Consider the following 26,387-nt stretch of genomic DNA (forward strand, 5'->3'; position numbering starts at 1 on the left):
TCAGGTTATTTTGGGGCGGCCTTGCCATGTGCTCGGGCGGTGAGCGTGCTCATTGGCCATGGGGGCAGTTCTGAAAGGGGATTCCTCTCGGAGTGCGCGGATCCTACGGGGGTCTGTCGTCCAAAAGCACCGCTCCTCTGACACACGGAGACAGACAAGTGGAGTAGGATTTACTGGTACGTGAAAGAAATACGTCGTCTAAGCTGCTGCAGAAAAACTATTTCATATGTTTGAAGGTTATCCTTTGCTTTGCACAATATCTATGCTATTGATTTTTTTAATATTCACATAAATGTCAACTCATGAGAAACGACCATTTAGATTTTTTCTTTTTATTATTTGTGAAACAACCTGTACACAAAGAAAACGTCAGAAACAATCTCCAATTTCCACAGAACGAATCAAACAATATACAGCCAACCTGAGCATCCAATCAATTACACCTAAAACAGTGTAAACGAAAAACAGTAAACATGTAAACAAGCTGGCCAAATGGATATGGAGCAGCAGCTATGGTATGCTGTCTGCCTTCCATGCACAGAGTATTTACAATGCTTTACTAGCGTGTTAAACAATCACTGCATGTGCAAGCACAAGAAAGCCGAGTCAAATTATACACACGCACACACACACCCACACACACATTTATTGTGGAGCAACACAGAAAGGTAACCTGGATAGTAAGAATACATTTCCGCCAATTTCCGAATCTGTCTGGCACATGATGGGATAGCCCTCCATGCCAACCGATCAGTTGGCAAGGTGAGCAAAGCCAATTGTTAATTGATTTTACAATTAGTTTCCAACTCAGTTCTGCGTGATAAGAAGACTGGCCCCTGCCATCAGATCCTGTTAGTTTGAAAACAGCTCAGTAACATGTGACTGGCTAAACAGTGCAGCCAGTCAGTGACCAGGAGAACAACAGACTGAAGCATCACATGAACGCCAGTGTCATTATGAAAAGGTAATAATGGCACACTGTGAGATAGTCTTTGGGATTTGCCTGGATAAGGGTTTAACCAAGATAGTGAGGCGGAATTATCAGCAGTCAATGCAAAGTCACTAACTGTGCAGCTTCTGTATTTTTGCCACAGTATTTTTGTCACAAAACATAATTGGTCAATACACACACGACAGCAATCAAATTCAATGGAATAAGCTTGATACGACCCATTCTGTAAGCCCGCATTAGCAGTAATGTTGTTATGAACGGTAAAGGAAGAATCGTCACTTTCAATTTGTACAAAACTATTATTATGAATGAAAAATATTGAGTAGTATTTTGAAAAAATATTCTTAGTAGCGATCTTTCTAGCAGCAGTTAAGAGTCATTATCAGGGTGTTTAATGGAGAAAAAAAAACTTACATAGATCAAACCGAGTTCATTTGAACTGAGAAATACCATCAAGTCACCCTACGTCGTGAGACCTGATTCCAAAGACAGACATGGAAGGCACTACTCCAAATGAACAACAACAAAAGAGCGGGGCAAAATCAACCCCAGCATGCACAGTAGTTCCCAACGCACGACTACAGAGGGTGTGTATCCTAAATATGACTAAGTTTGCATGAAGTTCACGTTTGGAGGTTCTCCCGGAAGGTTAGTCTGTGAACCTTTAATTTGTGTTCAAGATAGCAACCCCCCCTATACTTTGTGTTGTTCACAGTCACTTTGTGGGCTTAGGTTCCTGGCAAATGGACGCAACACAATGCTGACACACGTATGTACGTACAATGAGTCCGTTCCCCATCTTGGACACGGGAGCACACTGGGCAGATTGCGTTTTTAACTCGGACGCCACTGATTCGGCCTCTCGGTGTTAGGAGTCCTCACTGGCCCGCTTGCGAGACTGGTCACCACTGGGAAGCGAGAATGAGAAGTTTGTGGTTAAAATGTGAAGGGCACATGTCTCATGGCTTGGAGAGAGAAAGAGCCGTATAGCACCATAACAATTTTCTGATTACAACAATTAGGTTTGAGCGTTGGGCGTCCTTTTATAAAATGTTGCTACAAAAGGAAAAACTGATCGGAAGTCCATCACCTGCAACTGTAGTCTTCCTTATGCCAAAACACAAAATCTTGACAATAGAGACATATGTCACAAGAGGCTCCATTTCAACACAAATTGTTTACTCCCTGTGATTGGCGCTTATGGTAAATCCTTACACCAAGCAGGTCTCGTCGCTCCACACCAGCCGCTTCCTGACACTCACCGTGGGAAGCCGTTCATGGAAAGCTCTAGCTGCAGCTTCTGGTCGTGGGCGGCGTAGTGGGGCAGCTGGGACACCACGGCGGGAGGGTGGATTTGGGGAATGAATCCAGAGAAGAGGGCTGGGGCCAGCTGGGCCCACTCTGGAGAAGGAATAAACGTTGATTACACCTTGATGACCAGAACGGGTTGAATTTGGCTTGCTAGTATAGTATTAGAGACATGGAGCACATGCATGTCCCTGTATGTCATGCATGTCCCCAATACCATGTATAAGGTTAAATGGAAAAGTAAAACAGAAGTGATTACACCTTTATGACCTGAACAGGTTGAACTGTCAATTTGGCTTGCTGGTAAAGAGTCTGATATTAGAGACATTCAGCTCATGTCGGTCCCTGTATGCATTGCCTGCATGTCCCCCCAATACCAATGTTTTAGAATACATAGAAAATTAAAACAGTAATAAAAAAGTAATGGTTATATTAGCAATGATATAGAAAAGGGTTCTAAAAAGTAATGGCAATATAAAAAAAAAAGTATGTGCATCGGTCTTCTATCTGACACTCATCAGTGCCATACGGCTCTATAAAGCCTTAACAACACATCGCTTGGCTTCCTTCAGCAGTGCGTCCTACCTGGCCGGAGGCTGTAGAGGCCCTTTACCACATTGGCCATTGTTGACGGTTGGACTTGAAAGGGCATGGAATGGGCTCTTGTGAGGAGAGCTGGGCAAGACAGACACATATGCACTAATTCATAAGCGTTATACGCCAAACCAAAAAGACGAGTCGAGGTTCTTAACCTTTTGCAAGAAAGGTAATCAAGAGTGATCTTAGATAACTGCGAGCTAAACAAAAAAAAAGTCACAAGCTGTACTACTCACGCATCAGGGTCTTGACATGTTTTTCTGCAACATAGTCAGCAAACCACTTCATCAGCTCGTCTCCCAGGTCCCTGTTTAACTTTGCCTCGATGTAGAACTTGTTCTTCGAGAATCACATGGGAAGGAATAATGGTGGACTTCAGGGTAATACTCACAAGACCTGCGGCTGTGCAAATGTTGTCGAATACACTTTGCATTTCAGGTAGTAAAATGGTTCCCCTAGGGCGAAGGGTTGACCGTTTTGCATACCAGGCCATAAATACTGATACTATCGGCTTGAAGTGGTACATACCATGTACATGAATACTGGAACGATGCATTGTAAAGATGCTGTGTATTGGCTCAGGGCCAGGTTGAAGTTCTCTATGAAGTCCTCAGGTCGACTTACCTGGGGTTCAGAGGTAGACATGAATTAATAATGAGTTGTGAAGTTATATATTCGGCACATACATTTGGCTCTATGTAGATTTATTCCTTACTTCTAGACGTGAGGAGACCTGATTCAGATGAGAAATGATTTTCTGCGTCAAATCCTTGTATAGAAGCTCTGAATGCTGCTGACACACACACTTGTAGACGTAACTACAAGAGAAAATAAACAAATTGATTACTGATCACAATTGAATTAGTGAATTAATACCATGTATCAATATCTCACCTGTATATCTGTGCATACGAGATGGAGATGTGGTCTGTTGGCTTTTGAATCAGCAGCAGATCGATGGCCTTCTCAAGATTTGGCCAGTGGTTTTTGCGGTAATCATCTACCGCCATAGCATTTAAAACTGAAAAGGATATGATGGGGAACATTTAGCTGATTTAAGTCTAGAAATCAAGGTAACGTGTGGATCGTGTGTGTGTGTAGAATAAGCAGCATGAGGGTTGACACGCATCTGACTATCTGGTAGTTCAGACAGTTGAAAGGGCGCCTTATGGATCATTCAATATGCCCATTTGATGAAAACTTACGAAACTTTGAGGTAGAGTTGGTGCTCATTTTGTCTGCACCAGAAGCGGCCGAAGCTGGGATGTCTGACTCGCACACTTCACTACCTTCGCTGCTGGAGTCGGAGTCCATTAACTGCGAGTTGCTCGTGGCCTTCGGATGATTCTTTTCTCTATTCTCTGGTCTTTCTCGCACTCCACGGGCAGGTAAGTACGGTAAAGGCTGAGGGAACGATGACGTTACATCTGTCAGCTGGCTCTTCCTAATGTCTGTGTGGACATCCCCACCGGCGGGCGCACAATAGTTGTGATTATGATCATCACTTACTTCAAACCTGTCTTCTTCCATGGACTCCATGTTTGTATTTAATCTTATGTTAAACCTGACATATATTCCGTCAAATTGGAAATCACACTATGAAAAAAGTGCTAACTGTGTTCTCCTTCCACCTTGCTTGTGTTGTTGCCTTTTGTGGCTGTCGGAATTTTTTGCGACGTGTCGCAAAAATGCACATACCGAGAAAATAGGGTGATGTAGTTCTGTATGCGTTGTAGTTCTTTAAACATTGACTCAACTGTACCATGGCCCATATCTCAGTAAGGTTTATTTGTAAAGAACTACAATAAAGTCTGTGGGTGTGTTAGGGTAGATAACGCTATGTTCCAATGGAAATGATGGATACAAGTGTAATGGCAAGGTGCATATGAAAGTAAATGCGTAATCAGTGTTTAAAGAGGCTTTTTACTTATATAATAATCATAATAAACCCAATTAGACATAATGAACAGCTCTAATATGTAGAACAAAATGTATTCCCTTGAACCGTAAACAAAAAATATATATATTTAAATAAAATGGCAGGTAAATTATGTTGATGTAGACATGTATTTAAAACAGACTGGTTCAAATATCGAGCCAGTAACAATACTGAATATTGCGGGAAGCAGGATCCCGCATCTTATAGAACAATTTACCTTTCTGCTTTATCAAAAGTGAAAAGGGCAAAAAACCTGTGACATTCCATAGTCCTTGTACTTATTACAAGATGGTTTGAGTTTCTTAAAGATTTAAAATGTCACCTACTCTTTCAGGAGTATGTCTCATGTTAAAGAGTATAAAAATAAGAGGCTTGACCGTAAAAAGTAGCTGCCACGTCAGAAAAAAAGAAACCATTATAGCCCCCCTCCCCCCCACCCCACAAGGCGTAAATGACATGTTAAACACAGAAATAATGTATAACTTAAAAGGCTGAGGAAGTGTTCTTTGGTTTTAGATTGGAAATCTGTATTTATCACCAGGGCCACCCTTTGACTGTATTGCAGCTTAAGACAACGCATTCAACTTAAGCCATCTGGAGACGCTTCAGGTTTGGGGTCTTAAACTCATACCTACTCTCTCACAGGCAGCAGGCTGAGAACGTTTCCTTGGTTCACGTCCATAAACAAGATGCAGTTGCAGAAAACACAGAAGATGGCACATTGTGGATTGATTTTGGTGGGGTTTGTTTCACTCTGTACTCTGGGCTGCATGTTGAATTTGCAATGGATTTAAGCTTATTCTACTTTCGCAATGGTTTTTGTTTGGCCCGCAAAGGGCACGTCAACACACACCATAGATGAGATGAACTACTGCTGCATCTGTTACCCAGTAGTCCACAGTATGAGCCTTCAGACAGCATATGTGACCAAACCGGGCACGAAAAATAACAAGTACATATTTGCTGCATATTCACACAAAATTGTCGTTCTATCTCAATTTATACAAAAATGAAAAGTAAGGATGATGAGTCGAAAAAAGAATAAAGATAAGGAGGAAGTAGAAGAAAAGACAACTAGTGCTTTGTGGACTGGGTTGTTTTTACACTTCCAGGTGTGTGGAGCTCTGAATGTTGCTTTCACAAGCATTGTCCGTCTGCGCCTTCGCCGCGCTCTCGCCGGCGAGCGTGTAGTGCGTTATGGTGTCTCTGAGGCCCGGCTCGTCACCGGGGGCCGGCGTGGCGGCGGACTCCTCCTCGGTGCCGGTGCTGCCCTCCAGGCCGTCGCCGCTGCAGCTGGACTCCTCGCTGTCGCTGTCGCAGGAGCTCGACGACTCGTCCTCCGAGTCGGAGTAGACCTCGGCGCCGTGGAAGATGTAGTGATTTGGGGCTTGGAATAGGTACTGGCACGCTGGAGGGAGGACCAGAACGGGAGGTGGGTTTAGAACGTGGCGCACGGGAAAGACGCCGTTTGTTTCTTTTTTTTTTTGCATTTCTATTAGATGCTGAAATTGAACATGTTTGCGCTGTTCTACTTACAATGTGTCCACTCTCAATGAATTTGCACACTCATTCTTTTTCTAGCAACATGGCAGTATATAAGATCAACTACGGGGATGATGTCACAATCTAGGGCTGGGCGTTTAATCGAATTATGATCGCGATTTTGATTTTAGCGTCAAACGATCACAAAACTAATATAATCGAGTTTGATTTTTTTTCAGATGGATACATATAGGTACGTTATTTTAGATTTGAGCATTTTCTATTTGACCATTTTGTGGCGAATGATATTTTTAAGGCGAAATTTCGGGAGAGATATGCTGAATAAATACATCATGTTTACAAACTCGAAAATAATCGTTTGAATAGTCGTGATTTCAATATGGACCAAAATAATCGTGATTATGATTTTTTTCCATTAACGGAGCGGCCCTATCACAATCGCAGGCTTACTCTCAAGGCGCTTGCTGATAGGGCTCCTGCTGGGTCGACTCATCCAACATCTCCTGCGAAGGTCCAGGTTTGAGCTGCGGCGTCTGGCCTCCGCTTCCTCTTCCTTTGGCGTGTCCTCCGTCGGGGCCTCCGGGGACTCTGCGGTCGTGGCGGCGGCGGCGTCCTGGAGGGGTTGTTCTGCCGCCGCCGGACACGGCTCCGGAGGCGCGTGGTCAGCGGTGGTGACTGAGGCTTCTGAGACCGCCCCCGCCCCGGTCTCCTCTGAAGGCGTGGCCGGCGCGGGTGCGACGCCCCGAGCCGTCTCCTCCTGCGGCGTCTTGTCCGATTCGGAGGTCGCCGTCGCCACGGTCTCTGCGGCGGCGGCGTCCGGTAACCGCGGCGGCTTCTCTGTGATCTCACCGAGTCTTAAGGTCTGGTCGCACAGCTGCTCGAAGTCGCCGCCCAGCCGGTGGCAGAGCTCGTTGACGATGACGTCACAGTCGCCCAGCAGCTCCACGTCGAAGTTCAGGTGGGGCAGCTGCTCCCGGTTGATCAGGATCTGTGGCACGTCATGAGGGATGGAGTCTGGAGGCGGACACAAGGGGAAGGCGTTAAGGGCAGTCAGAGGTAAGCTTGGACAGGCCCGGGAGAAAAACACATGATGGGCTATGTTAGGGACGCTACAAAAAGAACACAACATTTGTTTGGCGAACATACTTGGGATAAGAGCGACCGGTCGCACTTTAAGTGAGGAGCCGATGACTATCAACAGGTCCACTTCGTCTTTGTCTTGTTTCATGGCTCTGTGGAACAATTCTGGAAGATTCTCTCCGAAGAAGACGATGTCTGGTTTCATGATCGCCAAGGGGATATCTGCACAATGTGGACACCGAGGAACCACCTGCGAGAGGAAGTTATGTTTATTTGTGCAACTCTTAAAAAGGCATGCAAAATTATATGGGCATGGTCAATGCACCCCGTATTTTTTTTTTGCATCAGATATTTGTATGCATGTAAATTATAATTGTGGAATACAATTTGAATACATTTTGACCATTTGTGACAATGTTCAAAATGTGCGGGAATAATATATTGGTTTGTGATTCTAGAGTTACCATTATATTTGTTGATATTGAGACTCTTGGTTGATTTGAATCACTGCGGTATGACTCCGATTTTTATTTGTAAGGGATACCTGGTTGAAGATGTCTTCCCGGATAGCCTCACAGTCAACTGAGTGTTTGCAGACCAGACAGGATGCCGTTGCAAATGAACCTGCAGGAAAAACAAGCTTATTTGTTACGGACCCACATCACTGCATAAGATTGTTGTGCAACAGACTGGGGTCAATCTCAAAGGCAACTTACCATGGCACTGAATAATCCTTTGTACACCTGCCACTTGTTCCAGTGTGTCAATGTTCTGGGTGTAATTGCGCAAAAGTTTCTCCTTCTTATCCAGCATGGATATGAATTTGTGACAGGGTGATGGCTGGAACTGACCGGGGTAGATTTCCTGCAATGGACACATGAAGTGAAAGCATGAAGCTATAGTTATAACATTGTAGACGATGATGTAGGTCATCATCACAACGGTCAAACGTAACGAGAACGGAAATTTGAAACGGTAGCAACATGGTGGACAAACCTTGGCAAACTTAAAGAAGGGTCGCGGATCTCTTCGAAAGTATTCAATGTCAAACATGGATTGAGGATCTGGAAGATCAGGGAAGTCCACAGCAAGCCTTGCATAAATACCATCGCGGGATCGGAAGTCGGGAATTCCACACGACACAGACACCTAGAAGAAAGTTACAAAAGCTAATCAGACAAAGTGTCCCAAGTGAACCATACATTTATGTAGAGTACAAGAGGAAAACAACATGTTAATGCCAGTACATACCCCAGCACCGGTCAACACAAGGATCCTTTTACTTTCATGGAGAAGCCTGGCCACATCCTCGAGTGTGTTAATATCCTTCCGCTTCTTTCTTTTCGGCGGCTCCGAGATGTTTATGATGATCTGCCACAACGTCATGTCATCCAGGTCTGGCGGGAGTGTGGTCTCTGGGAGCAGGTCCTTCAGAATGGTCCTAGGATCCGTCTCTCTCATTATGTGTTGCTGAATGAAACTGTAGGAACCTGGTTAAGACAACATGACACCAGCTGTAGAACAACACTTCCCAAGTTCTTAACAGTTTTCATTTTTGTGTTATTATTAACAGTTTGTGTTGAATGGGACTACCTACCAATTTGAGGTTGAGGTGTCCAGTCGCTGGAACTTGCGTGTGAAGACCTGTCATCGTCTTCGGGGGAGTCGCCCAACCCGTTGGAGGGAAGACCAAGAACATCTGACGCAAAGCAGAGTCGTTAGAATATGGGCCGGTAACTTCACCGCTTTCAAACACCCAGCAGTCATGTAATACAAGTTCAATCACGCAAATAAGGTTGGTGCCAAACAAATCACGAGTGTTGCTTCCAAACTCAGAAATGTCGGAAGTGTTAACAACCTAGGGTACGATTCCCACCAAAAACATTGAGAGAGAAACGCTCCAAAGAACACGGGTTGCATGTCAGGAAGCATCGATACTGGTCGCCTATCTACATTTGACAAATTACCCGGATAGCCCAATAGCCAATAACCCTTGCGCAACTCTTGCAGTCCCACGCACTGGTAGTTTACTATATTAGCCTGCTAGCCATGGTAGCTACTCAGAGGCTAGCTGCCTCACCGGCAAGTTAAAACAATAAGTTACTTGGACAACCGGGACAGCAGGACACATGGGCTTATACACGACACCGCGGCCACCGCCTACCTGGGGTCTCGGCGACGATCCCGGGCGCATGGTTCTCGTCTGGTTTCACGTCCGTTTTGTCCGGCTCCAGGATCAGCAGGGCGACCCCATTGTCTCCGCCTAGTGCTAGTGGGGCCTGCTCTACCGCCATCACCGGCTCAACCTCCTTCTCTGCTGGCGGCGGCGGCGGCGGCTGCTGCTGCACGGAATTCACCATCGCCTCCCAGCTGCCTGTCGCCTCCAACACGCAGGATATATGCTCGCTCTCGGCCACTTTGAATCCATAGTTGGGAATCATGTTGATTCTGGACTTTTTTGCAGCGGGCTCCTCCGTATCAGCGGCGCTAGCGCAGGCGCTGCCGAGAATGTTCTCTCCGTCCGCCATCTTCAGCCGTGTCGCCGCGGAGAGCCGTGTGGTGGTGGAGGGGAACAAAATTCTTCTACGCTCGACAGCTGGGTTATTTGCATGTCCCACGTGACCGCCTCCCCACCAATGGCGGCCGCCCAGGGTCCACCGCGGTAGGTCGATGACGTCAAACCATAACAAAATGTGTCATGTGGTGATTTTTTATTTCCTCATTTGAGTATCCAATATATAACAAAGCCGAACATAAGAATCATTGTATCACGACCCCTACTATTTCATGCCAAGTTGTTCATGCCACAGCAAGGCCAATGTGCAGAGATCATGAAAATATGCTAAGACATCGTTTGCTTGTTATGTTGTTTTTTTTTGCACAAGGACTGCATATTCGTGTTTACGTCGTGCTCGTCGTTCAATGACGTCAATGAACCTCATGAGTCATTCGTCTCTGACGTCTTTCCTGACATCATGACTCATCCTCGCAGCACTGCACGTGAGGGAAAGTGAGACCACCTGATGCTGACCACCAGTAAACATCAGAGCCGTAGCAGCCAGCAGGGATTTGATAGGTACGACCTGAAAGTAGCAAATTCTTGCATTTATACAAACATTGGCCGAGTTGAGCCATATTCTGTGCATTTTATGGAGGCCGTTTTGAACAGTAAACGAGAGGACTTTGAGGATTACTACGGGTTACTGGGTTGTGACGAATTATCTTCGGTAAGTTCTGGTTGCACAGGCCCAGTCTATTTGCTGGAAGTTTAAAGGTTGAAACATTTCTTACAGATTAAAATAAGATTGAAGGTAAACCCCACCATTTTATAAAGTAGCCCTTTATAAAAATGTATTATACCAGCAGTGATCGCCTGTAATAGTTGCGGTTCCATTATTGTTTCGGTTAACAGCCAGTACTAGTACTTGTTGATTGCGTTTGTGAAAAGAGTGCACGTGATTTAAATCGATTCCAATGTGTGTATTCATCTAAAATGTACTACAGACCGAACAAATAACCAACGAATACAAAATCCGAGCCTTGACTTGCCATCCTGACAAACAGCCAGAGAACCCCAAAGCTGGTAGGATGACATTTTTCGTAAAACAAAGGATGTGCAAGGTACATTTGGGATCTGTCTATCTGTTTTAATTAAAGACAATTAAGAATTAAGTAAGTAACGTGCATGCTTAGGAGCAACCATGTGCAAAAACCATATAGGCCAATAATGTACCTAATACTGCTATAACGTCCTAATTGTATTTTTGTTGTGTGGGGGAAAAAAACAGTTGCAGATTTTCAAAAGCTGCAGGAAGCTAAAGAGGTTTTATGCAATGAAAGCAAAAGAAAAAAGTATGACCTTTGGACACGAAGTGGAGTCACTATTTCATTCCACGACTGGCAAGCCTTGAAGGACTCTGTGAAAACGGTGAGTACCTCCAACCAAGAACCCCACACACTCTCTGTATCAAATAGAGACCTTCTTTCACGTTTCACACCCCTTTTAAACCCCCTTTGCCAGTCAATGCACTGGGCCGTGAGACCTAAAAAGGAACCTATGTTGGAAGAGGCGAAAGCTGAATTTGCAATGAACTCCCAAGCCGAAGAAACACCCGTTGGCCAAAATGCATCAGAAGAGGAATCCCATGAACCAGTGCCGTCCTTTGGTAAATACACATGCGTTATGTCATGCGTGCCGGCCCTTAATTGCTTATCATCAGCTTGCACAATCATAGCTCAACAGTTGTGGCAGACGATGTGTTGCATTTGTTTTTTGTTCATTCATTTGTAAAACCTCAAACCGTGAATACCTTTTCTACATCGTTGTCCAGGTGACCACCACCGCTTCCGATCTGCCTCGGACTCTCCCTCTACTCTGCTTCAGAAGTTTAGGAATTATGAGATCTAGAAGTTCATCCCTGTACAGTCTCTGTGCGTGTGGTTATGGTTACAATCACAATGTATCATATTACAAAGGTCACTGTTATATTCAACTATAACACACACTTTGTACGTATTTAGTTGTTTTAAGCGTGGACCAAATTAGCTTTTTTCAGTAATTTAAGTATTGTATGTCGTTTTGTATGTGCTTTGAATATTTGTCAGCCGTTGTTTTACTGTGGTACAACAGGTGGTACAATTAGGCAGATGAGGGTTTAGAATATATTAAATCATGATTGTTGTCTTTGCCATCATTAATTATGTCGAACACTGTGAAGTGAAGGGATGTATTGTTTCCTCCCGCAGAGATATGACTCACCAAAGCGTAATACAGATTGAGCAGATTTATTCCATTTTGCAGACATAATTAGAGGCACTGAGTCACCTCATCAATTCAACGACGTCTTAAGAAGCGCAGCATCCTGTAGGTGGATTAAGTAAAGGTTAACAAGGGGAATAGTGTTTTCAAATAGAAGGCTTTGACTATCTTATAAATGTGTACATTTTTCAATGAATCTTCAAATATTGCATACTTGTGACAAGTATAAGTTTCATAATAACAAAATTATCATTCATTTATTCAGCCAAAGTGTACTGTAATAACACACAATTACTTCAGTAGGTTCATACATTTAAAAATAATCCGACAGTCATTGATAATTATTTTGATTTGCATCTAGGATTTACATTCAGTGCTCACTACAGACTTCGGTGTATTGTTATATTTTATGTAAAATGTTTGTAATATGCATATAACATACTTCAAGCGAGACCTGAATGGTTCATAATGTTACCAGCAAACCGATGTTTACTTCCATAGCACAATAAGCACATTATTATTATTAACATTATTAAATACAAATTATTATTCCAATCGTTTTTGTATTTTTGAGACTTTAGTATTGATTATTTACAATGCCTTTTGTCAATCGAAAATGTTTCACAATATGCATTCAGATGTGTCAACCTGTAATTCATAGCACATTGGGCCTACTTGTAATAGGTATCCTGAGGAGCTCCATATTCCGTCATCGTCCACCCATTTGTCATTGGCCAGAGCAGCGAACTTTGTGATTTGACTGGACGATCGTCTGTCATTCAGCGGGTGGGCGGCGGCTATAAGTTTGCTACAGCCGCCAGAGATCATTTGAGTCTGACTGGAGTTGACCAGAAGTAACAGAGAAGTTCCAGCATGGCAGGACGACATTTACTCCGAGCGTGTACAGCATTGCGGTTGGTGAATCAAAATGTTGCCGTTAGACCACTACAGCGGACCATGGGCACTCTGAAGGGTAAGGGCTATAGCAACAGTACACAAATAAGTGAAAGTGTGAACCGAATGCAGGAGGAAAAAAACACCTGTTGCATTCATCGTCAAAATTATAAATACAACGAAATACAGCACTGGGTAGCTGTACACGGTGTCTCAGCGAGAGGCTCCATTTCATATCGTACATTTCTTCAAACGACCATTATTTCCGTCGCCAAATGGAAGATCCTTACAAGGAAATATGAAACAGATTGTGGCAACCTTATTTGCCTGCCTTTGATAAGTTCCAAATAAAAATAGGTAGGTAAGTTTCACTACTACAACGTTCAAATGTAATAACAAGGTCATTCGGGATTTTACCCAGAGGCCTGTGATAGACCCACCTCCTCTGGCACAACTTGTTGATCTGGTGCCAGTAGCCTGGGAAAGGGCATACGTAGCCTTGTCTATTACTGCGCCCTGTTGAGTGGTGCGTAGTGCAGCACTCTGAGCGGTGATGTAGGTAAACAAAGTAAAACCTATTTCACTCGCCAAATGCATCATTGACGCATACGCTACAATCCAAATGATTGATTTGAGTTTTGCACTGTTGTACAAATCCAGGGATACCAACAGATGACGAACAGGCCACTGGGCTGGAGCGACGTGCCCTTCAGGCCCTCAAGAAGGGAAAGGTACCAATTCATTTTCTCACACACACACACACACACACACACACACACACACACACACACACACACACACACACACACACACACACACACAGTGATTGCATGTGTGTACTGATGTTATCCATTTCAGGACCCGTACAGCATGCTGAAGCCCATGGAGTATGCGGGAACCAAAGCGGAACCTCACATCGTCCCCTGCATCGGCACCAAACGCCTGGTGGGCTGCCTCTGTGAGTGCGCCACGATGGGAGAGTGTTTGCAGTATAACCCAGTTGGCATGTGATGGATTGACCAGAGGTGGCTTTGCTCTCGCCTTCCCCCCTAGGCGAGGAGGACAACACTGCGATCGTGTGGTTCTGGCTTCACGAGGGAGACGCCCAGAGGTGTCCGTCGTGTGGCTCTCATTACAAGTTGATCCACAGCGAGCTGCCCCACTGAAACATCAGCGCCGGACCAGGGACGATCTCCAGTCTCCTTATGCTTTACCACATGAACCATAGCGTGTGTGTCGTCGCTGTTCCCCCTTCATTAAAATACAAACCTGAATGTTCGAATAATCCTACTCTTCTTTTTTGTGGAGGTATTGGACCTAAGCTACAAAAACCTCCTTGTCAATTTAATGCTATTGAGTCAGAATTTTCCTGAATCAACATGCCACCTGAAATGTGGGAAAGCTTTTACACCGTGCTGCTGGAAAAGGGGGAGGTATACATCAGGACTTTAGGTCAAATGTATGCACACAAGGACAAAGCATCAAATTATAAGTTGTTGGGAGCACATGGGCAAACCTTTTAATGGCGTGCCTCTTTAACACTGTACTCCACATCATCTGGCCGATGAGGAATATTATGACAACGTAATAATTAACTGGTGGCAGTGGTAAGTAGTGATAAAGCAATGCATTCTTAGCAGTTTCAAATAATCCCCAAAAATCCTAAATTTCAATGGCCACACTATTATTTGTGGCTTGTTTAATTAAGTCTTATAGCCAAGAAAATCCAGCAAGCATAAGTATTAAGTATACATGACCACACTGTGGGTAACAATCGTCACAGTAGGGTTTATGTAATACCTAAAAAGAGCGCCTCTGTCAAAGTATATAACGTCATCAAACTATTCTTATCCACGTGAATAAAAGTATATCTACAATGAATTAATCAAAGTATGTATCTGTAGCTGACAACTCAATTTAGGCAAGCATCAAAATACTGCAGGGGTGGAAAAAAAAGAAAATAAAGCAAATACCTGCACTATTGCATAATACTATGCAATCGAAGCTTCATTTGAAAGTTTCCTCTCATAAGCGTATAGTGCGTTAATGTGCTTCCCCCTGCAATGTTTTCCTTGGACAGCAGGGGGCAGCCCAAGACCAAGGCCTGAGCAAGCCTTGGGACGCTAAAGCTTTGTCCTTCCTCAGGCGAGGTTGAAGCCTTGGTTGTGATCGATAGCCTGAAGGAGCTTGTCGCGGAGGGTCTGCACGCTGGGGTACTTGGGTAAGTCCAGCAGGTTAAAGCAGGTATGTGCGACTGGCAGGTAAAGTTCTCCTCCACCAGTAGGCTGGATCACCAGCTTCAGGCTCTTCATCCCCAGAATGGGTATGCGGTCACTTCCCGTGAGGAATACTGCATACAAAGAACGCACGTGGTATTGGTATTCATACAGTGCCAAACAGACATGCTAGAACCCTTGTGCTAGGCCTATAGTACTACTTACATAAAAACTGTTTCTTCTTTTCCAACGGTAGATTGTGGAATACATCCCAAAAAAACTTGATGGTAGGGTGTTGGGCCCAGTATTCGCCTTTGTATTCAGTCGTCTGAAAGTAGAATTCATGCATTTATTCAACAATCATTTTTGACTGGTTGGAGGTTTTTGAGGTTGAGAAAAGGACAAAAGTAAGAGTGATGAATTTACTCATATTTGTACTTCGGTTGCTTTTGATGCATCATTTTAAAAGCCAACTTAACCCACATAAAAGCGTTAGAAACCACAGCACTAGTACTGTACTACAAAACCTTTCAAACAACATACAGAAATAACCAAATCGTAGATATTTGTTTGAAAAAAAATAACAATCAAGAGCGTCAGTTTCTATTTTTATGTCAAAGTAAGAAGTGTGTTGTGTTTGGTACCCTTTCTAGTTCTTTCCAGTCATAGTTGGTGTTGCCGATGACCATGGCCTGCAGCTCGTTGGGCTGGAACAGCTCCAGGACCTTCCCACCACACACTTTGTGGAACCCTGCGTGGAAGGACTCAAACAGAGGGGCCACGGACCGGTTGAACACATAGTCCACGTACGCCTGGACGAAATCCTGCCTGTGGGCAGAGGGGGGAGTAAACGAAGTGCAGTGAATGAATCGTTGGCCGAACAGATTGGATCAAAGTCCAAGTGGGTTGGTGTCGAACCTGCATAACAATTTAGCACGTTCGTTCGGGAGAGTGAAACTCTTCTGCTATAATTCAAATTTATTATCCCGAAGAGATTAAATAGAAGTCATCTAGAAGGCAATATATCGGCATTTACAAAATAGAGGAGGTCTAATAAAGGCACTTTTTATGAAATCAGAAAGGCCAGAAAATGTCCATTTGCACTGTAGACCTCTAGCAAATGGAAGAATGCAAAGTGTGGGCCTTTACCTGTTTGATTTATTAACATTGATATCGTCCCCGTTGGGCACGAGTTCCAATACTTCAGTGGCCCCAAAGTTTTCCTCTGTGACCTGAAAAGTAGTGAGTTTGCCATTTTCAACCAGGCTTCAAGAAATACCCATCTGTAAAGCTCTATAATTTCACTGTAAACCTAGGCGTTTAACCTACAGTGAAGTTTAGACAGAACGTATCCTCAAGGTCATCTTCTGTGTAGTCCAGGAGATGCTGCAGACTCCTGGTGCAAAGGGAAATAAGAGAATGGATGCCTTAAGAACACTGTCCTCTCCCACATCAGAATGCCAAGGCCCAAAAAAGAGCATCATGATTACACTTTGACAAAATGTCTGGTAAAAAACAAAAAGGTACATTTAGGTACAGAAACAAGGGCTTGTTCAGCGACCTTCCCACATCTGGCATCATCTCCTTCAGGTCGTCCAGTGTTGGGTTCCTCTTCAGCAGCTTCTTGTAAAGGGCCACTGGGAAACTGAGCTCCACGATAGTCAGGTTGTAGATGGCCAGGCCGCAGACGACACCGATGAGATGGAACAGGTCGATGTCCTCGAACGTCTGCGAGGAACCATACTCTTCAAGGATACGCATGTTTTGTTGCGTACAGAGTCGGTGTATCAGTTACTAACTCAATCAATAAGGCCGACGTATCCTGGTCGTCTAAACCAAGGCATCACATACATTATGGCCAGATCTCGCTTTGGTGTTCCGACGCTTACCTTATTGGAGAACCAAATGAGCCGGGACTCCTCGTGGTAACGGAACATCCCGTACTTGGGGTCCAGCAGCTCCCTCATGATGAGCAGGAAGAACTCTTTCCTCACGCCGCCCGCGTCGACAGCCTCCTCTCCCACGAAGATGACCTGCCACGAGCAGCGGAGCAGAAACACCAGCGTCACATTGATGTTACCCCCTTACACTAGGCCTGGCCCGAATACGCAATTTCAAGCTTCGGCCTCTAGCTTAATGGCTTGAGTATCCTCACACTGGAAGGCAGCCGTCAAGGAATATTTGCTACCGGAATATTTGAATAATGTTTGAATATCCCAAACTAACGAGTGATGATTCATGTGTTGCTGTGAAGTGTTGATGTGTAAGTATTCTCGGCCGTCTAGCGCCCTTGCTTATATATTGACGAAATGTAGCCTAGCCTTCTAACCGCAGTCCCCAAGTATGCATAGTAGTATATTGCATTTACATTTTCTCATCAAAATAAAATAGATATCCGAATACTGAATTGAGATCTGAATACCTACCTAACAAAAAACCTTGTGTATAGATAAATCAAAGCTGTATTCCATACAAATAACCCATAAAGGGTTGTTGTAACTTTCAGAGGAGTCAGAAACACATCTTGCCGTTATGACTCAAGTCAGCCCCTATCTCACCTTCAGGGGCTTCTTGTAGTCCGCGTTCTTATCTCACCTTCAGGGGCTTCTCGTAGTCCGCGTTCTTATCTCACCTTCAGTGGCTTCTCGTAGTCCGCGTTCTTATCTCACCTTCAGGGGCTTCTCGTAGTCCGCGTTCTTATCTCACCTTCAGGGGCTTCTCGTAGTCCGCGTTCTTATCTCACCTTCAGGGGCTTCTTGTAGTCCGCGTTCTTATCTCACCTTCAGGGGCTTCTTGTAGTCCACGTTCTTGGACTTCCGCAGGACCTCCATGGTGTCCTCAACGATGTTCTCCCTCCGAACGATGAGGATGAGGCAGGGGTTCACCGACTCCACCACGGGCAGGAACATGGAGCTGTAATTCTGCCTCTGGGCCTGGTCCACTGCCATCTACACATTGTTACGCAACATTTTAATGTGTTATTGCCCTTGGTGTTTTTCTATTTGGTTTTTCGGTTTCTGTAGCACTTTGAGATTATTTCATGAAAAGTGCTTTACAAATAAAATGTATTATTATTATTATTATTATTATTATTATCTAGAGACAGCATGCACCACAAATTAACCATAGCCGTCATCTCCCTCGTGGTACTACAGCAAAAGTCCTACAGGTAGGGTTGGTCACCTGCATTTGTATGACGGCGTCGGTCTGAAGCAGGGTGGTCTTGGCCTGGGCGTCAAACACAAAAGGATATCTGCACAGGGTGACCGAGCCCTCGTGACCCTGTGGATACGACACACAAAGACATCAGAGTCATCTGAATGAATCGTGGACATAAAATTACCAGTTAAGGTGAAATACACCATCTAACTGGTCATAAAAAAAAGTTAAAAAAAACAAAGTGGCTAAAAGTTAAGCGACAGGTTACAATGTAATGGTCAACTTTACAAAAATGGAAGGTGTCTATATATATCTGTCTGTCTGTCCATCTGTCCCATCGATATTCTCGACGACCATTCATCTAATCGACCGCACACTGGCGGGTGCATTGCTGATGACCCAAGGAACCCAGTGTTGAGCGTAAAGTTGTTTGGATGAGCAGTTCTCGAAAACGCTGCAAGCAGCAATAGCAGATCCCAAACATCAGCCCAAAGTGCACATTTTGAATTGGTGCTGCCCTAGTGTTATTAAAGTGTTCGTCATGAAAAGTCTCACCTGGGGAAACATCTGCTGCTGGATCCACGTGACATAGTCATTCCTGATGTCTATCAAGTCGTCCAACTCATGGATGTAGAACTTATCATACTGGATGATGTGTCCCGCCCTCTCGCTGACCTGTGGGTGACACACAACATCGTTCAGTTTCTAAAGATGGGGCGCTGCTAAAAACAGGACACCGGTCGTACACGGCGAATGAACGCAGATCTGTGTCCGATGCCCACCGCGTGCAGGATCTCCAGCAGCCGGAGGGACGTGTGCAGGAAGCAGGTGAAGATCCTCTGCTCCGACTGGGGGATTCCCACCTTGTGCATCTTCAGCAGGTACACCACCACCTCCTTGTACAGCCCCACCAGCCTCTGGAAGACCGTGGGGTCCAAGGCCGACCACCATCTCCCTGGAATACAAAACACAAAAACAGTGCTTGAGATTGTTGAGCTCACTCTCTCCCCTCCCTCCACTCTGCCCCACCCTGGACCATTAACTTTTTAAACTTTATTGTATAGATACAGTTTTGTTTTGCCTACCTTTGAAAACTTTTACCTTTGAATTATTTTTGCAGCATTCAGAATTATTTTTGCACTATTTAGAATGTATTTATTGTAAATATGACTTATTTTATTTCATTTCACCTAATTTTATAATTTTCTCCTTATCGGTCAGAGACAAAATCTCTATTTTTCCGTCACATATTTTGGAATTGACAATAATGCTGACTTTGACTTTTGACTTTTTTTGCTGGCAAAAGTTTGGATAAAAGTCAGCGACGGAATAAGAGAAGCCAAAACGTTCCCATGGACCTACCCAGGACCTTCAGCGGTGCGTCTTTCAGGCTGATGAGGGCCTTGGCGAAGGGGATGGCCAGGGTGACGTACGTGCTGGGGTCCCTGAAGAGAGGACACTCGGGCAGGGTCAGGTAGAGCCTCAGGGCCTCGATGTCCGGGGGAGAGCAGCCCAGCCTGGGGATCAGGTTCTTCTCCAGACTCGCTGCGACCTGATAGGACAGAAGAGGGGAACCAGGCGATTGACGTACAGCGGGTAACCAGACTCCTTAAATGTTTGTTTTTTTAATGCCCTACATCTAATTGCCTCTAAAGTCTACAATGAAAATGAAACTTTGACAAAATGACAAAATTGCCAAGTCAACCATAATACTTGTGTGTAATTCACAAGGGTGCAGGATTTAAATGGTGTATTGCTTGGAAGAGGTGACGATGGGTAATTTTCTGGGTTTTGGACATTTGTTCCATGTAATTATCATGACTTTTATTAGTTCTAGGAATAAAAACTAGTACACTTAACAGTGTGAGTTGCTTACTCATGTTAGAGTAAGCAACTCACTTGTAAAGCCTTTTCAGGAGTAAGATTAAATGCAACTACTCGCCATTATTCATTTACAAAACTGGGGTGAGTCGATCCGGTGCAAGCACCACAAACTCGGTTGCCCCTGATAATGTACAAAAATCCATATAACTCTAATAAAAATTTGGAGGTATGCATCGCCATGTTAACACAGCTTGTCAAAGCTGTATTGAAAAGAAAAAGTGATGGAAGAGTCCTCGAAATTGGGGACAAAAAACAACAAGGGAATAAAATGAGTAACCCAATAAGCTTGGGTTATTTACCCCTAAAAAGCGTGCATTAGGTCCGAGCTCACCTGCTGAGCTACCTCCGGGTGTTCTGGCTGGATCAGTTTGTGGTACATGAGCCGGGCCATGTTCATATCCACCCCAGAACATTTACTGCTGGTGGTGTAGTGGTCTGGATGGCTGTGGAGGACAGAGCCGTTCGTCATCCGCAGACACAACCGTTTTGTAAATCGACATCCGCTCAGAATCAAGCACACATTACTTTGTTGCATTTATAAATGAATCAAAATGTTCAACAACATACTGAACTGCCTTGTTTTGAACATGATATTAATGAGATTACCTTGCAGCCAAAAAGGATCCATTGAGGCAACTTGCTGAGGAGAACATCAGGTCGATTTCACTATAGGAGGTTAGAGATTTAAACCAAAGGAAACGGTTAGAATGGAGCCACATAGACATAGATGGTGACATTGTGAGCAGAGTAGAACAGAGGTCTGTTTGACCAAGCTCTTACTTTGAGGTCTCCTGGGGGAGTCTTCCAGGTGACAGACTCAGCCATTTTTCAATTAGCTGAGGGGTCAGTGTGCAAATTGTCGTACTCCCATTCTTTATCCTCCCATTGTCTGGGCTCTTGCGGTCCTAGGATTCATGAAAATATACAAACACGCTTATAGAGTCTATAAGGTCTATGACACATATATAAATATATAAAGATGATGAACCTACCACTGTAAAATTGTTGTACAAATCAGCAGAGTCGTAGTGAGCGAAGCTCTGGTCCCCGCCTGCATAGATCCTCTTCACGCAGTAGGCCTGCTTTGTGCCTGCAAAACGAAACAAACAACCCCACCAAAACCAACCAATTACCTCTCTGCCTGGAGCTCCAGTTAATTGAAGTGCATGCACCAACCTATTCAACTAATTGACCCGCCGGGATGGGTCACCATAGACCAGTGTAATCACCTTCATCTGTGGAGGCGGGGCCGTTCGTGTCGGCCCAGGAACCCTTTACAGGGGCGGGGCTTTTCCTGTTGCAAGTGGAGCGTGTCCCGAGCTGCCCGTTCCCTCCCAGGCCGAATGAGTCCATCTTCCCAGTGGAGGGAATGAACGCCAGGGTGTGTTGCCTTGAAGAGGCCAAGAGGAAAGCACACTTTTTACGGCCTTATTTCTTTTGATTTATCTTTGAAACCCTTCATTGAGGCTTTCAATGAAGGGTGTGAATCTTTAGAATCGATTTGATATACAGTGGGGCAAAAAAGTATTTAGTCAGCCACCAATTGTGCAAGTTCTCCCACATAAAAAGACGAGAGAGGCCTGTAATTTTCATCATAGGTAAACCTCTGCTATGAGAGACAAAATGAAAAAAAAAATCCAGAAAATCACATTGTCTGATTTTTTAAGAATTTATTTGCAAATCATGGTGGAAAATAAGTATTTGGTCACCTACAAACCAGCAAGATTTCTGGCTGTCACAGACCTGTAACTTCTTCTTTAAGAGGCTCCTCTGTCCTCCACTCGTTTCCTGTATTAATGGCACCTGTTTGAACTCCTTATCAGTATAAAAGACACCTGTCCACAACCTCAAACAGTCACACTTCAAACTCCACTATGGCCAAGACTAAAGAGCTGTCAAAGGACACCAGAAACACAATTGTAGACCTGCACCAGGCTGGGAAGTCTGAATCTGCAATAGGTAAGCAGCTTGGTGTGAAGAAATCAACTGTGGGAGCAATTATTAGGAAATGGAATACATACAAGACCACTGATAACCTCCCTCGATCTGGGGCTCCACGCAAGATCTCACCCTGTGGGGTCAAAATGATCACAAGAACGGTGAACAAAAATCCCAGAACCACACGGGGGGACCTAGTGAATGACCTCCAGAGGGCTGGGACCAAAGTAACAAAGGCTACCATCACTAACACACTACGCCGCCAGGGACTCAAATCCTGCAGTGCCAGACTTGTCCCCCTGCTAAAGCCAGTGCATGTCCGGGCCCGTTTGAAGTTTGCTAGAGAGCATTTGGATGATCCAGAACAGGATTGGGAGAATGTCATATGGTCAGATGAAACCAAAATATAACTTTTTGGTAAAAACTCAACTCGTCGTGTTTGGAGGAGAAAGAATGCTGAGTTGCATCCAAAGAACACCATACCTACAGTGAAGCATGGGGGTGGAAACATCATGCTTTGGGGCTGTTTTTCTGCCAAGGGACAAGGACGTCTGATCCGTGTGACGGAAAGAATGAATTGGGCCATGTATCGTGAGATTTTGAGTGAAAACCTCCTTCCATTCCATTGGCACTGAAGATGAAACGTGGCTGGGTCTTTCAGCATGACAATGACCCCAAACACACCGCCCGGGCAACGAAGGAGTGGCTTCGTAAGAAGCATTTCAAGGTCCTGGAGTGGTCTAGCCAGTCTCCAGATCTCAACCCCATAGAAAATCTTTGGAGGGAGTTGAAAGTCTGTGTTGCCCAGCGAAGGCCCAAAAAGATCACTGCTTGCGTAAGGAGATCTGCATGGAGGAATGGGCCAAAATACCAGCAGCAGTGTGTGAAAACCTTGTAAAGACTTACAGAAAACGTTTGACCTCTGTCATTGCCAACAAAGGGCATGTAACAAAGTATTGAGATGAGCTCTTGTTATTGACCAAATACTTATTTTCCACCATAATTTGCAAATAAATTCTTTAAAAATCAGACAATGTGATTTTCTAGATTTTTTCATTTTGTCTCTCATAGCTGAGGTATACCTATGATGAAAATTACAGGCCTCTCTCATCTTTTTAAGTGGGAGAACTTGCACAATTGGTGGCTGACTAAATACTTTTTTGCCCCACTGTAAATTCTTAAGGTGAGGATTCGATTCTAAATCTTAAGGCCACGATTTGATAAAAAAAAAAGATTCTCGGTTCAAGAAAATTACAGATTCAAAATCGAATCTTTGATTCATACATAGGTTGCTAATTTCAGGATCTACTGCATTTAGCTGTATGCTAAGAAAGGCGATGTGGCTAATTATGGCATGAACACTGAGTAAGTGTGTATAAGATGAAAAACAACTGATTCAATAATGTAAACACACAAACGCACACCAAAGACAAAAGTGCCTTTTTTTCAATGATAATATATTTCTTGAAGCTGTGAATCATTAAAGCTAAGGGTCGGGAATTGATCTAAATCCTAGACCCCTCCTTTCAATGCCGCTGCTCTAGTTGTTAACTTACTATTTCTGCAGAACTCATGTCTCACATGTAACAATGTGCAGGAATAGCTCTTGTAGCAACATGTAATTGAGATAAATGATTGGGATTTTACCTTCCACATGCAATCTGTGTGACTTCATTTCCCATCAGCTCAAACACCTTCCTGGGGTTGATCTCATGATTCGTGGAATTGTGTCCAAGCTGTCCATAACCGCCTGCTCCAAACGTAAACACACCTCCTTCCTGTATTCCAACACAACCCCTATGTTATGTTACAGGTATGAAAGGATTGCATTATGTAACACCCTAACTTGGTTATTGGAGAAGAAGGAGGGGACTTTCTGTAAAGATTCCAAACCAAACAAGGAAAATTCTTGATGAATGACAAAAGATGACAAAGATAAATGTATCTATTCTTAGAGTAAAGACTCATAATGAGGAGAAATCCATCCTCTACTACACACACTACAAATGTAAAACAACTATCGCCAATATACAATATTACAAAAACATTTATTAACCATATACAAATATGGCACATTTTTCACTATTTGCACTCAATGAAGACGACACAGTGCTACCAAAGAAGGGCTTACCTTGGTCAGTGCGGCCGTGTGGTCCTCTCCACAGCAGACGTATATCACCCTCTGAGATCTCAGGGACTTCAGCAAGGTCGGGCTGTGTCGATCTGAAACCCACCTTTAGAAGATTAGTTTGTCATAAAAAAGCTGATTGATTCACTCGTGACTTTAGATTGCGAAAATAATGTCGCAAGTGGTTTGGTTTACCATTGTTATCGTTGAGGCCCAGTTGTCCGAACTTGTTGCGGCCCCAACCGAACACAGCTCCCGACTGGGTTAGGGCAAAGCTGTGAGCGCCTCCTGCCGTGACCTGGGAAAAGGGAATGCCCTGTAAAGACTGCACGTGTTGGGGTGTGGGAAGGCCTTGCCTGTCCGTTCCAAGCCCCAGCTGTCCATATCGATTCTGACCCCAGGAAAAGACTTGGCCGGCTAGACATAAAAAATAATGTGAGGTAGATAGAGAAAATGAACAGGAGTGAGTCAACTATAAATGTACAAGAGAGAATAACCTCACGGTTTAAATTGCTATGCTCACCTTTTGAAAGAGCGTGGGAATGCCAGTATCCACAGGCTACCTGAGTGATTTGTACGTCTGATAAACTCTTGATGTTTCTTGAATTTGAAAAGGAAAAAAAAACATTATGATACAATTATTTGAAGTAAACAACAACAGTCTTACACTGAATAATGTCGATGCTGGAAAAAAGGGTGCAATACAAAGAAAAGTAGGATCAACCTTTCTGTATACTGTGATAAATGGGCAAACAAAACATTAAATAAAGAACAACTAAGATTACCTTGGCACACGGACACATTCTTCAAAGTTATTAAGACCCAGTTGCCCATCAGAGCCCAGTCCCCAGGAGAACACCTGTCCCTTGTCATTCAATGCAAGCGTATGGGATTCTCCACAGGACACAGCCACAATGTTCTGTGCATCCAAGGCCACTACCTGTTCTGATAGACAACACAAATCTTAAACAAAATGCATACTTAACTGATTTTGTAACTCCAGGTTTCATTGTTTCAACCAACCTGGCTTTTTTCGCGACTTATCGTGTCCTAGCTGACCCAGGTCATTGCAGCCAAATGTGTAAACAGTCCCATCTTCCAACAAAACAGTGGTGTGTCTTCGGCCACAGCCCACGTCACACACCTGCTTCCCGTGAAAGAAGTCACATTTACGAGGCTCAATGACTATCTCCTCGTCAATTCCACCCAAACCCAATTGCCCATAGGAAGCATTGCCCCAACACAACATTGTTGTTCTGTCCGTTGGCTAACCACACCAACCGGGTATCCGATTATCTGGAAAGAAATGACACACTTTATGTGGCTTATGCATTTAAAAACTGGATGCAGACAAAGATCATAATAAAAAGCGATAATGAATGCTCACTATACAACTGATGAATTGATCTATCTGTGTGACTGTTCACCGTTACTAAACCTCCCAAAGCTAACGAACTCGTTTCATCCCTTGTGCTGAAGGGCACTACAAGCATGTTGACACTTGTAGCAAGTCCCAGTAGCCCATTCTCCCAGACATAGTCCACCTGGCTGTAGTACAGTGTTCTTAGTTAGCTCAATCATTAACCAGCCCCACCACAACAACAACAACAACAACAACAACAACAACAACAGCCCTCAAAACCAGCCCAGTGGCGGAACTTTGCTACCTAAGTTCACTAAGGGGTGACAGCGAGTCCCTTGCAAAAGCAGGTCTTACGTGAACATTACCTGTTGCAGTAGGTGAGCCAAGCGTGTTAAGACAGCTAGCTAACATTAGCTGTCTGCAGCTTTATGGCATGTCTTGCCACAGTCAAACTGTTGTGTTCACTCTCACGTCACGTGTTAGCCCCAGCGAGTCACAGCAGAGCATGTTATGCTAGATATGAGATAGTATTCGCCCTGGTCGCTCAGTGCTATGAGCCATGGACGATCTAACGCCTAAATTGGGGACTCCAGCTCTGGTGTACTCCTGTCAACAGCAACTGGCACAAGTGCAGCCAGACGAACGTGAAGCTAGCGAGAGAGCGGCC

At 44.2% G+C, this 26,387-nt stretch overlaps 5 protein-coding genes across 6 annotated transcripts; 2 read left to right on the plus strand and 3 right to left on the minus strand.

Moving 5' to 3' along the window:
• Positions 1-395: 395 nt before the first annotated feature.
• cacul1 (CDK2 associated cullin domain 1) lies at positions 396-4,505 on the minus strand. 2 transcript variants are annotated; one of them, XM_079758709.1, is made up of 9 exons: positions 4,367-4,505; positions 4,063-4,261; positions 3,752-3,878; positions 3,573-3,675; positions 3,386-3,481; positions 3,094-3,196; positions 2,846-2,935; positions 2,215-2,353; positions 396-1,860 (listed from the first exon to the last, which is right to left on the minus strand). In XM_079758709.1, the coding sequence occupies exons 1-9, from the start codon at positions 4,394-4,396 to the stop codon at positions 1,821-1,823; spliced, it is 927 nt and encodes a 308-aa protein (XP_079614835.1). In that variant the 5' UTR covers positions 4,397-4,505; the 3' UTR covers positions 396-1,820. The 2 variants fall into 2 exon arrangements, with proteins under 2 accessions (XP_079614835.1, XP_079614834.1); XM_079758708.1 differs by having other exon boundaries at positions 4,063-4,493.
• A 741-nt stretch (positions 4,506-5,246) lies between these two features.
• On the minus strand, positions 5,247-9,918 carry sirt1 (sirtuin 1). Its single transcript, XM_079729350.1, has 9 exons — positions 9,544-9,918; positions 8,977-9,078; positions 8,631-8,869; positions 8,376-8,528; positions 8,096-8,243; positions 7,924-8,003; positions 7,446-7,629; positions 6,750-7,313; positions 5,247-6,204 (listed from the first exon to the last, which is right to left on the minus strand). The coding sequence occupies exons 1-9, from the start codon at positions 9,905-9,907 to the stop codon at positions 5,897-5,899; spliced, it is 2,142 nt and encodes a 713-aa protein (XP_079585476.1). The 5' UTR covers positions 9,908-9,918; the 3' UTR covers positions 5,247-5,896.
• Positions 9,919-9,946: 28 nt separating this feature from the next.
• Positions 9,947-11,850, plus strand: dnajc12 (DnaJ (Hsp40) homolog, subfamily C, member 12). Its single transcript, XM_079729804.1, has 6 exons — positions 9,947-10,041; positions 10,372-10,606; positions 10,884-10,962; positions 11,168-11,307; positions 11,401-11,545; positions 11,711-11,850. The coding sequence occupies exons 2-6, from the start codon at positions 10,403-10,405 to the stop codon at positions 11,785-11,787; spliced, it is 645 nt and encodes a 214-aa protein (XP_079585930.1). The 5' UTR covers positions 9,947-10,041; positions 10,372-10,402; the 3' UTR covers positions 11,788-11,850.
• Positions 11,851-12,881: 1,031 nt separating this feature from the next.
• On the plus strand, positions 12,882-14,319 carry cox5b2 (cytochrome c oxidase subunit 5B2). The gene is made up of 4 exons (XM_079729805.1): positions 12,882-13,111; positions 13,693-13,763; positions 13,891-13,990; positions 14,086-14,319. The coding sequence occupies exons 1-4, from the start codon at positions 13,012-13,014 to the stop codon at positions 14,196-14,198; spliced, it is 384 nt and encodes a 127-aa protein (XP_079585931.1). The 5' UTR covers positions 12,882-13,011; the 3' UTR covers positions 14,199-14,319.
• A 135-nt stretch (positions 14,320-14,454) lies between these two features.
• Positions 14,455-26,340, minus strand: herc4 (HECT and RLD domain containing E3 ubiquitin protein ligase 4). The gene is made up of 24 exons (XM_079729803.1): positions 26,086-26,340; positions 25,381-25,653; positions 25,143-25,302; positions 24,881-24,957; positions 24,553-24,774; positions 24,361-24,452; positions 23,877-24,007; positions 21,521-21,681; positions 21,284-21,381; positions 21,072-21,196; positions 20,898-20,957; positions 20,623-20,734; positions 19,770-19,959; positions 19,190-19,362; positions 18,963-19,082; positions 18,432-18,530; positions 18,029-18,196; positions 17,138-17,281; positions 16,810-16,976; positions 16,578-16,644; positions 16,398-16,480; positions 15,893-16,076; positions 15,474-15,576; positions 14,455-15,382 (listed from the first exon to the last, which is right to left on the minus strand). Exons 2-24 carry the CDS (start codon positions 25,604-25,606, stop codon positions 15,174-15,176), a joined length of 3,171 nt encoding a protein of 1,056 aa, XP_079585929.1. The 5' UTR covers positions 25,607-25,653; positions 26,086-26,340; the 3' UTR covers positions 14,455-15,173.
• Positions 26,341-26,387: the final 47 nt, after the last annotated feature.

Source organism: Pollachius pollachius (assembly GCF_949987615.1).
Source record: "Pollachius pollachius genome assembly, chromosome: 2".
Classification (NCBI taxonomy): domain Eukaryota; kingdom Metazoa; phylum Chordata; class Actinopteri; order Gadiformes; family Gadidae; genus Pollachius; species Pollachius pollachius.

Excerpts from the sequence above, each read along its gene's own strand:
- cacul1 (XM_079758708.1), bottom strand. The coding sequence starts at position 4,396 with ATGGAGTCCATGGAAGAAGACAGGTTTGAAGTAAGTGATGATCATAAT. Across the intron at positions 3,676-3,751 it reads TCGTATGCACAGATATACAG|TTACGTCTACAAGTGTGTGT; the intron begins GTGAGATATTGA and ends TTTCTCTTGTAG. Across the intron at positions 2,354-2,845 it reads CCTCTACAGCCTCCGGCCAG|AGTGGGCCCAGCTGGCCCCA; the intron begins GTAGGACGCACT and ends TTCCTTCTCCAG.
- sirt1 (XM_079729350.1), bottom strand. The coding sequence starts at position 9,907 with ATGGCGGACGGAGAGAACATTCTCGGCAGCGCCTGCGCTAGCGCCGCT. Across the intron at positions 9,079-9,543 it reads GATCGTCGCCGAGACCCCAG|ATGTTCTTGGTCTTCCCTCC; the intron begins GTAGGCGGTGGC and ends GCTTTGCGTCAG. Across the intron at positions 8,244-8,375 it reads CCTTCTTTAAGTTTGCCAAG|GAAATCTACCCCGGTCAGTT; the intron begins GTTTGTCCACCA and ends TGTCCATTGCAG.
- dnajc12 (XM_079729804.1), top strand. The coding sequence starts at position 10,403 with ATGCTGACCACCAGTAAACATCAGAGCCGTAGCAGCCAGCAGGGATTT. Across the intron at positions 10,963-11,167 it reads GCCAGAGAACCCCAAAGCTG|TTGCAGATTTTCAAAAGCTG; the intron begins GTAGGATGACAT and ends GGAAAAAAACAG. Across the intron at positions 11,308-11,400 it reads TGAAGGACTCTGTGAAAACG|TCAATGCACTGGGCCGTGAG; the intron begins GTGAGTACCTCC and ends CCCCTTTGCCAG.
- cox5b2 (XM_079729805.1), top strand. The coding sequence starts at position 13,012 with ATGGCAGGACGACATTTACTCCGAGCGTGTACAGCATTGCGGTTGGTG. Across the intron at positions 13,764-13,890 it reads AGGCCCTCAAGAAGGGAAAG|GACCCGTACAGCATGCTGAA; the intron begins GTACCAATTCAT and ends TATCCATTTCAG. Across the intron at positions 13,991-14,085 it reads ACGCCTGGTGGGCTGCCTCT|GCGAGGAGGACAACACTGCG; the intron begins GTGAGTGCGCCA and ends CTTCCCCCCTAG.
- herc4 (XM_079729803.1), bottom strand. The coding sequence starts at position 25,606 with ATGTTGTGTTGGGGCAATGCTTCCTATGGGCAATTGGGTTTGGGTGGA. Across the intron at positions 17,282-18,028 it reads ACTACAAGAAGCCCCTGAAG|GTCATCTTCGTGGGAGAGGA; the intron begins GTGAGATAAGAA and ends TGCTCGTGGCAG. Across the intron at positions 15,383-15,473 it reads AAAGAAGAAACAGTTTTTAT|TATTCCTCACGGGAAGTGAC; the intron begins GTAAGTAGTACT and ends CTTTGTATGCAG.